Source organism: Hevea brasiliensis, chromosome 6 (assembly GCF_030052815.1).
Source record: "Hevea brasiliensis isolate MT/VB/25A 57/8 chromosome 6, ASM3005281v1, whole genome shotgun sequence".
Classification (NCBI taxonomy): domain Eukaryota; kingdom Viridiplantae; phylum Streptophyta; class Magnoliopsida; order Malpighiales; family Euphorbiaceae; genus Hevea; species Hevea brasiliensis.
Genome location: NC_079498.1, coordinates 5786155 through 5797018, shown reverse-complemented (window position 1 = coordinate 5797018; position 10864 = coordinate 5786155). Strand labels below are relative to the sequence as shown.

At 20.6% G+C, this 10864-nt stretch overlaps 1 protein-coding gene across 1 annotated transcript; it reads left to right on the top strand.

Moving 5' to 3' along the window:
* The first annotated feature begins 681 nt into the window (after positions 1–681).
* LOC110652765 (cytochrome P450 93B16-like) lies at positions 682–10516 on the top strand. The gene is made up of 2 exons (XM_058148303.1): positions 682–1645; positions 9675–10516. The coding sequence occupies exons 1-2, from the start codon at positions 761–763 to the stop codon at positions 10353–10355; spliced, it is 1566 nt and encodes a 521-aa protein (XP_058004286.1). The 5' UTR covers positions 682–760; the 3' UTR covers positions 10356–10516.
* The last annotated feature ends 348 nt before the right edge of the window (positions 10517–10864 follow it).

The following is a 10864-nucleotide window of genomic DNA, read 5'->3' as shown; positions in this document are numbered from 1 at the left end:
TTTAATGAATTAATTTACCTTTAAAAAAATTTTCCTGCATATCATTTTTCAAGTCATGTGGGGACTCTTATGCATCCGTTCCTGGTCTCATCTAGAAAGATAAATTAAGTTTTAATTTCGACATGAATATGATAAGGGTCATATAAATATAATTAATATAATATTTATTACAAAATGTAAAAATATTTAATCAATTGTGTCTCTAATAATAATAATAATAATAATAATAATAATAATACCCATCACACCTAGCCTAATTTAGTTTAGTACAGAGGTGGAACTATAAATTAATCTTTAGATCAAAAATAAATATTAAAAAAATTAAATGAATTTTTTTTAAAATATAGAGATTAAAATAAAAATATATAATATTAAGAGATAAAAAAAATTAAATAATATAAAAATATAAATGAAATTTACATAAAAATATAAAGACTAAAATAAAAATAAAAATATTAAAGAGGTATTTTTTTTTAAAAAAAAAAGGCTAAATTTTAAAGGTAAAATTTTAAATTTAAAAATTTTAGGGGGATAAAAAGTAATTTTAAAATATATCATTAGTAAAATTATAATTTTGAAAACCTAGCTACAAGGCATAAAGAACCGCCCTTAGTTTAATGACTCACTGATTTGACTCCCCACCCTTCTAATTCTCTGCTTAAAAGAAAGTCCATCACAGTTCTTATCGTGTTTGGGCAGGTGCTACTTCCATATATATGTTGTGCAAAGTCGCGATAGATTAAGGAAGGCATTAGTAAAAATGATAGTTGAGCTCTTCTCCTCGCTTACCATCCTCTTGTTTTTGGTTTTCTTCATAAGGAAACAATGGTACTACAAGCTTCCTCCAAGCCCAATGGCCTTGCCGATTATTGGTCACCTCCATCTCCTTGGACCCCTAATTCACCATTCCTTTCGTGAGATCTCATCTCGCTATGGTCCTCTGATTTATCTCAGGCTTGGTTCTATATCAGTTGTTGTAGCTTCCGCCCCAGAACTAGCCAAAGAACTTCTCAAAACGCATGAACTCACATTCTCTTCTCGCAAGCATTCTATAGCCATCGACCACCTCACCTATAACTCCTCTTTCGCCTTCGCTCCTTATGGACCTTACTGGAAATTCATTAAAAAGATAAGCACTTTCGAGCTCCTAGGAAACCGAATGCTTACCAAATTTCTTCCCATTAGAAAACAAGAACTCCATCACTTTCTTGGAGGTTTTTACAGCAAATCCAAAGTTGGTGAAAGTGTTAACATCACTCAAGAGCTGACAAAATTATCTAACAATATAATTTCTCAGATGATGTTGAGTATGAGATCTTCTGATACTGACAGTGAAGCTGAGGTTGCCAGAACAGTTGTGCGAGAGGTAACGCAGATTTTTGGAGAATTTAACGTATGTGATTTTATATGGTTTTGCAGAAACATAGACTTGCAGGGTTTTCGAAAGAGAATTGATGATATATATAGCAAGTATGATGGGTTGTTGGAGAAGCTGATTACTAGCCGTGAGGAGCTGAGGAAGCAGAACAGAATCAATGGAGCAGTGCACGAGGCCCAAGATTTCCTTGATATAATGCTTGATGTTATGGAGGATGAGAATGCAGAGATAAGGCTGACAAGAAATCATATTAAAGCCCTGTTTTTGGTAAGTACCAACAAGTTTTTCTTTTTTTTAGAAATTACAGACCAGTTCAACAATATTACCTTAAATTTGTTTATTTTTTAAAAATATTTTATTGTTAATATTTGTTAGAAGAAAGAATACAAGTAATGAAGAAAAGGATTGTGTATTTGTCTGTGTCTCATTTACAGAGATATTACATCTATTTATACATGAGAATATGAACTAATTTGGACAAGAATAATAATTGCTATAATTATGCTACACAAATCTCCTATAATCAAGATAGGAATCAAACATATGGTGCCATGAGCAACATGATGAAATGACAATCAATTTCGATGTGTTTCATGAAATACATCATTATAAAAGTGCAAACCATGAAATATAAAGTAGGATCATCAAGAGGAGTGCCATCAAGAGGTGTAAGTTTGCAATTGAGCTCCAATGGGGATGCATACTTGGCTTGAGATAGATAGAGAAACTTCAAGGCCCAAAAGTCTTTCATTTCAAAATGTTGATTGAGATAATGTTGTAACTCTAAAATAATGAATCATCTCTGTTATTATCATATCATCAACATAAATCATGTGGACTAGAGAAAACCAAGTTGAGCAAGAGTGGAACTAAATTTGGCAATAATCCATATAAACCTTATGAGGAGAATGATAAAGGAGGATGCATATAAACCTCTTAAATCACCATGAAGAAAAGCATTTTTAACATCCATCCGAAAAGTTTCCATTTAGATGTTAAGTTTCCTCATAGTCGATACCATACTCTTGATCTTGATTTTGTAAATCCATTTGCAACCAATAGGAGTCTTGTTTGGTGGAAGATCAACTAAATCCCAAGTATGAGTTTTCGTTGCAATAGTAGAGTAACAATGAAAATCAGAAAGATAATGAGGAGTTTTGTAGTTGGTCACAGAGTGATGAAATTTGGAAAGAGAAGAGAACATAGTATTTTGTGTTCAATGCCATAACCAAGAAAATTCTAATTTGGTATGTTCATGAGGTTGTAAAAGAACAAAAGAAACACATCCAAAAGGTTTAAGGATGGAATAGTCGAGGTTGTCCAAACAACTTTTCAAAAGGAGATAAATTATGAAGAACCAAGGTAGAATCAAGAATATGGAGAGGTGTGAGGACAAAAACGTTGAACAATGGTGCCTTATTTTAATGTCACAAAGTTTTAATCATTTTTGCAAATGTGATGTAAATTTGTGATAACTCGATGTTTCAAAAATATATCCAGAGAATAATCATCAATAAATATTACAAAATAACGAAACCATTTATTGAAGAAGTAGGAGAAGGACCAAATGTCGAATGAATTAAAGACAATTTAAACAATTAAATGACTCAAACTTAGTAGATCCTAATAATCCGGTTGAATTAGATGCCATTGGTGAATGGAGGAATTAGGACACCATGGTGAGAAAAATAACATTTAGTCCTTTAATAAGATTGAGTGCCAAATTAGAGATGAAGATTTGAGAATTTAAGATTAGTGGTCATATGATTACAATTGAATAGTGCCTCAAGATCACCATTTTATGGTAGGACAATATGCAAAAGCATGACCAATTTGATTACAATTAAGAGCCATTAGAACTTGAATGAGATGAAGATGATCTTCAGATATTTGATTCCAAATAGGTTGGAAGTCATAATACTATCCCAATCTATCAAAAACTTTTCATTCCTAATAGGTTTTGAAATATCGATTTCTCCATTGATAACAAGATGAGGAGAAAAAATGGTATAATAATAGGTATGAAAGAATGACTAGAAATAAAAGTTTTATACCATGTTAGAAGAAAAATACAAGTAATGAAGAGATATTACATCTATTTATACATGAGAATATGAACTAATTTGGACAAGAATAATAATTGCTATAATTATGCTACACAAATCTCCTATAATCATGCTGATTGCTGTAATTATGCTAACACAAATCTCCTATAATCATGCTGATTGCTGTAATTATGCTAACAATATTAATTAAAATAATTTTATTAGTTTAATATTATTATAAATAAAACATAATAAAATTAATTTTTAATTAATTCTTAATAATTTTTTATTAATATGTTTAAAATAATTATCTTATATATATATATATATATATATATATAAATAAAGTAAGTAGATATTATAAAAAAAATTGACACATGATTTTTCTTTTGAAAAACAAGCTACATATCATTTTTCATAAATATTTTAATTTATATTAATTATTATTTATTTTAATTATCATTATTATTTATCATATTACTTTAATATTTATTATTTAAATTATTATTTTTTTAATTTAATTTTTAAAAATTAAAGATCTTTATAGTTAAATATAATATTTAAAAATTATTTATATTATTTTATAAATATTAATTATTATTTTTATTTTTTAATTATCATTATTATTTATAATATTATCTTAATATTTATGATTTAAATTATTATTTTTTAAATTTTAATTTTTAAAAATTAAAATTTTTTATGATTAAATGTAATATTTAAAAATTATTTATATTAATCTTTTAAAAAATAGTATGTATTTTTAATATTTATTATATTAATAAAAAATAACGATATTTTAAAATTTTAATTTTATATTTATTTTATTTTATAAATTTATGTTAAGTGATAAATATTTTTATCAAATAATTATTTTATAGAAAATATATCAAATTAATAAAAAAAATTTACACTTAATATAGTATTTTTAAAAAAATAATATAATATAATGTTATTTTTAATTAATAATAATGTTATATATTTTCATTATTATTAAATTAAATAATTTAATTTATTATTAGTAATTTAATATTTTTTTATATTAATAACAAAAAAATAGTATATTCATATATTTTTGAAATAATATTATTTTCTCATTAATCTAATATACTTTTAATAATTTATAAGAAAATAAATATTAATTTACATAAATTATGAGATAAAATATAAAAAATTTATGAAATTTAAATTATTTTTTGAATAAAATATTTTTATTACATTTTGAACAAAATAATTATAGAAATTACTATATATATATATATATATATATATATAAAATTAAATAGGTATTTTAATTAGTTACATCATAAATTAATTAAAAGTTTATTAAGTTAAATTAAATAAAAGAGAAATTTTAATTTAAAATTAATTTAATAGTAATGATTTATTTTATTTAAAATGTAATTAAAAAGTAAATTAAAAAAAATAAAAATTATAAATTATCTATGTATAGCATGGACATTATGCTAGTATATATATAAAACAATGAGGTCTTTCTAAGAAAATGACAAGCAATATTTTTTTTGAAAAACTTGCCACGTGTCACATTTCAAAAATATTTTAATTTATATAAATTATTATTGATTTTTTCTATTTCTTTTTTAATTATAATTATTATTTACAATACTACCATAACATTTATTATTTAAATTATTATTTTTTTAAATTTAATTTTCAAAAATTAAAGATCTTTATAGTAAAATGTAATATTTAAAAATTATTTATATTATTTTATAAATACTAATTATTATTTTTTATTTTTCTTTTAATTATCATTATTATTTATAATATTATCTTAATATTTATGATTTAAATTATTATTTTTTAAATTTTAATTTTTAAAAATTAAGATTTTTTATGATTAAATGTAATATTTAAAATTTATTTATATTAATCTTTTAAAAAATTATATATATTTTTAATATTTATTATATTAATAGAAAATGACAATATTTTAAAACTTTAATTTTGCATTTATTTTATATTATAAATTTATATTAAGTGATAAATATTTTTGTCAAATAATTATTTTATAAAAAATATATCAAATTAATAAAAGAAATTTACACTTAATATAGTATTTTAAAAAAATAATATAATAGAATGTTATTTTTAATTAATAATAATGTTATATATTTTCATTATTATTAAACTAAATAATTTAATTTATTATTAGTAATTTAATATTTTTTTATTATATTAATAACAAAAAAATATTATATTCATATATTTTTAAAATAATATTATTTTTTCATTAATTTAATATATTTTTAATAATTTACAAAAAAAATAAATATTAATTTACATAAATTATGAGATAAAATATAAAAATTTTATGAAATTTAAATTATTTTTTGAATAAAGTACTTTTATTGCATTTTAAACAAAATAATAATGGAAATTACTATTAATATATATAAAAAAATTAAATAGATATTTTAATTAGTTACATCATAAATTAATTAAAAGTTTATTAAGTTAAATTAAATAAAAGATAAATTTTAATTTAAAATTAATTTAATAGTAATGATTTATTTTATTTAAAATGTAATTAAAAAAATAAAAACTATAAATTATCTATGCATAGTATGGACATTACGCTAGTATATATATAAAACATGAAGTATTTCTAAGAAAATGACAAGTGATACTTATCTTAAAAAGTTTACCACGTGTCACATTTCATAAATATTCTAATTTATACTAATTATTATTAATTTTTTTATTTCTCTTTTAATTATAATTATTATTTACAATACTATCATAACATTTATTATTTAAATTATTATTTTTTTAAATTTAATTTTTAAAAATTAACACTTTTTGTAGTTAAATACAATATTTAAAAATTATTTATATTATTTTATAAATATTAATTATTATTTAATTTTTTATTTTTCTTTTAATTATCATTATTATTTACAATACTATCTTAATATTTATGATTTAAATTATTTTTTAAATTTAATTTTTAAAAATTAAGATATTTTATGATTAAATGTAATATTTAAAAATTATTTATAATAAATTTATTTATACAAAAATATTATTTATCACATGTTACCCTCCATAATAATAATAATAATAATAATAATAATAATAATAATAATAAAATGTCATTGATAGCTATTATAGAAAATTAACCATTAATTTGTAATCTCATAGTCAAACATAAATACTCTCATTTATACTAATTATTATTTAATTTTTTTATTTCTCTTTTAATTATTATTATTATTATTTACGATACTACCTTAATTATTATTTTCTTTGAAATTTAATTTTTAAAAATTAAGACGTTTTGTAATTAAGTATAATATTTAAAAATTATTTATATTATTTTATAAATACTAATTATTATTTAAATTTTTTTATTTCTCTTTTAATTATTATTATTATTTACAATATTACCTTAACATTTATTATTTAAATTATTATTTTCTTTAAAATTTAATTTTTAAAAATTAAGACTTTTATAATCCAATACAATATTTAAAAATTATTTATATTATTTTTTATAAATTTATTTATGTAAAAATATTATTTGTCACATGTTACTTTATAATAATAATAATAATAATAATAATAATAATAATAATAATAAAATGTCATTGATGGCTATTAATTTAAAGAAGATTGACTATTAATTTATGATCTCATAATTAACTATTATATAATTTAATCAATATCAAATTATTTCATATCTTTAATAAATATTTTTGTTACATTATTTTATTTTTTATTATTTTTATTATGAAATCTTTATTAAAAAAATTTTAAAGAAAAAAGTATAGTCTACATAAAAGGTTATAAAAATAAAATATAAAAATTTGACTTATTTATAATTAGTATATTATTTTTTATGTTAATAATTTAATATTATTTTTATTTCACTTTTTTAAGATTAATTAATGGTTATTATTATTATTATTATTATTATTATTATTATTATTATGGCCACTTATGGTTATTTAATTGAAACGTTCAAGCAAATAGAAAATATTTTATTATTATAAAAATTAAATTTGAATGCTTTTATTATTATTTTTTAATTAAATAATATTTAATTATAAATTAATTTTTTATTTAAATAGTTTTTATTTATTTATCTATATATAGTATGTAATATGAGACATATGATACAGATCAAATACTCTCCTCTTATTAAGTGTTTTCATTTCACCTAAATTCACTCAAATATTTTTTAATTTGCTCCATTTTTTTATTAGTTTTTTCAAAAATTATTAGTTATTATTTTCAAAATTTATTTTATTTAAATATATTTAATAAATGTGTATTTAATAATTATTTTTTTAATAAATTTCTTATTTAATATATTTTAAAACTTTTAAATATTTTATTTCATTATAATTATATATTTAATACAATGATAACTAATATTTTGCTTGGCCATGTTTTATTATCATTAATTTTTAATAGAATTATTTATAAATTTTAATTAAATATTTATATTTTTATGCATAAATTATATAAAAGTATAATTTTAAAGATAAATTATAAATATGATTGTATCAAATTTAGTTACAAATAAATATGATTAAAAAAATTAAAGTTATAGTATTAAAATTATAAAATCTATCTTTTGAAAAATAATATATATTTTTAATATTGATTATATTAATAGAAAATAATGATATTTTAAAATTTTAATTTTTATAAAATGTATTTATTTTATATTATAAATTTATGTTAAGTGATAACTATTTTTGTCAAAGAATTATTTTATAAAAAATATATCAAATTAATAAAAAAAATTTACACTTAGATATAATATTTTTAAAAAATAATATAATAAAATGTTGCTTTTATTTAATAATAATATTATATATTTTTATTATTAAAATATAATTAAAAATTAAATTAAAAAAATAAAAATTATAAATTACTCATGCATAATATGAACATTAGGCTAGTATCACTGTAAAACCAACCAAACAAACATGCTCTATATTCTTTCCGTGCATTAATTTCTGAAGAATAGCTAGCTAGGGCCAGGGAAATAAATGCTTTTATGTTGAATTTTAAAATGAATTGAAACTGTAACGAGATTAATGAAAAAAAAAAAACCTTAAAGCATAATTATATTCATATATTTATTGAAAAAATTTAATTTAATTATTTTTAAATTTTTATCAAATTTAATTTAAAATTTTTAATTTAATCTCAATTTTAAAAATTAAAATTTATGGACTAAATTTCTTGATTTAAAAAAAAATATCAATAAGCTTAATTTTTTGAGGTAAATTGAGCTTAAATTAAAGATTCCGAGCTGATTTGGACAAAAAATTAAAAATAAGTTAAATTGAATTTCACTAATAAATATAGAAATTAAATTGAACATTTTACCCAAAAAATCATTAAAATTAGCAATTCACAAATGATTTAATGAGCAAGCTAAAACAAAATACTATTCTCATCCACTTCTAAAATTATCTGTTTAAAATTTTACTCTTATCTCTACTAAGTATAATAATTATTTTTATAATTTTCTATAGTTTATCCTATCAACTCTCTCTCCCTCTTAATTATATGAGATAAAAAGTAATTTAATTAAATTAGTGAGAATTTTGTTATAACTTAGATGATTTAATTATTTTGTTAATCACTATATAAATACCTTAAATAAAAGATAAAAGTAGACAGATATAATATCTTATTTTGAGCTGTATTATAATTATTTTTCTTAGAGTAATTTATAAAATTACCTTAATATTTAATCATAATTATAACTTGTTTTATTTTCTAAATTTTAAATAATATAAATCTTTAATTAATTAGTTATTTTATCTAAAATTCTTTTAACTTTTCATTAGTCAAACAAAAAACTTAATTAATGAACTTTAAATTAAGGTTTGAGTAATTTACAAAGTGTCCTTAATATTTAATCATAATTATAACTTAATCCATTCTTTTTTAATTTGGAATAATTTAAATCTTTAATTTTAATTCCATTAATTAAACAATTTAATTAGTTTTGAAATCATTAATTAATTGATTTACCTATTAAATTTTAGTTATAATTTGACACTATAATTTTCGCTTACCAAGAAGAAAGAAATTAAGCTGTCAAAAAAGGAAAGAAATCCAAATCTTAGCAGAAGGAAAGAGTTATACCCAATGGATCTCTCAATTTTTTATTTTAAAATAAAAAGCCACAAGTTAATGCTTTCATTAGTTTCATATGGCTGCCAAAAAAATAATAGTTTAATACTAAAGCAATGTCTTTTCAGGATTTCTTCACTGCAGCTACTGATACAACAGCCATCGCAATTGAATGGGCATTGGCAGAACTGATCAACCAGCCTGAAGTTCTTGAGAAAGCTCGTGAGGAAATTAATAGGGTTGTGGGAAATGGCAGGATTGCTCAGGAGTCAGACAACCCCAATCTCCCATATATACAGGCCATTTTAAAAGAAACGTTTAGGCTACACCCACCAATCCCAATGGTCGCTAGAAAATCAATACAGGATTGCAAGATTAATGGGTACACAATACCTGCAAATACTTTACTATTTGTGAATATGTGGTCTATTGGAAGAGACCCCAAGTATTGGAAAAACCCTTTACAGTTTCAACCTGAAAGGTTCTTGCAATCCAATGATGATGATGGACTCACAAGCTCTATAGATATTAGAGGCCAACATTATCTATTGTTGCCTTTCGGGACTGGGAGGAGAAGCTGCCCTGGTATTTCTTTGGCCATGCAATCTATGCCTACAACTCTTGCAGTTATGATTCAGTGCTTTGATTGGAAGGTTGTTAATCCCCCTGGAATGGAGATTAAAACTGGTAATAGTGTTCTTGATATGACTGAACGGCCTGGATTGACTGCTCCAAGAATCCGTGATCTTGTGTGCATTCCGGTTCCTCGTTTACCTGCTCAAGTTCTTGATCCAATTTGTGCCAATTAATGGGACATTTTGTGTTTTATCTATATTTTTTTTTAATTTTTATCTATTCACAATGATTTTGTTTTTTCTGTTTGGATTACTGTGATTTTTTTTTCGATTATTATTACTATTATCATTCAATAAGATTAAAAATCCAAGGTATTATAATCGAATGCTGTGACTTTCGCTCAATTAAAATTAATATATCTCAAACCTTAGAGCAGCTAGTAGGTAAATAGGAGCGTAAATTTTTTTTTTTATAATTTTAAAGTAATTTATTTTTTAATCTTTGAGTTTATTATTTAAGTCTTTGAATTTTAAAAATATAAGAATTAGGTCCTTTCGATCTATTTTAGTCGTTAGTATTTAAGATTAATTACTATTAATTTATGAATATTGTAGTCATTTATAGTTTTATTTCTTAATTTTATAATTATTTATAATTTCTCTAAATCTCTTCTATTTATGTTTCTATCTCTCCAACTATTTATAACTAGTCGTATTACTCGTGTATTATGTTGATTATTTAT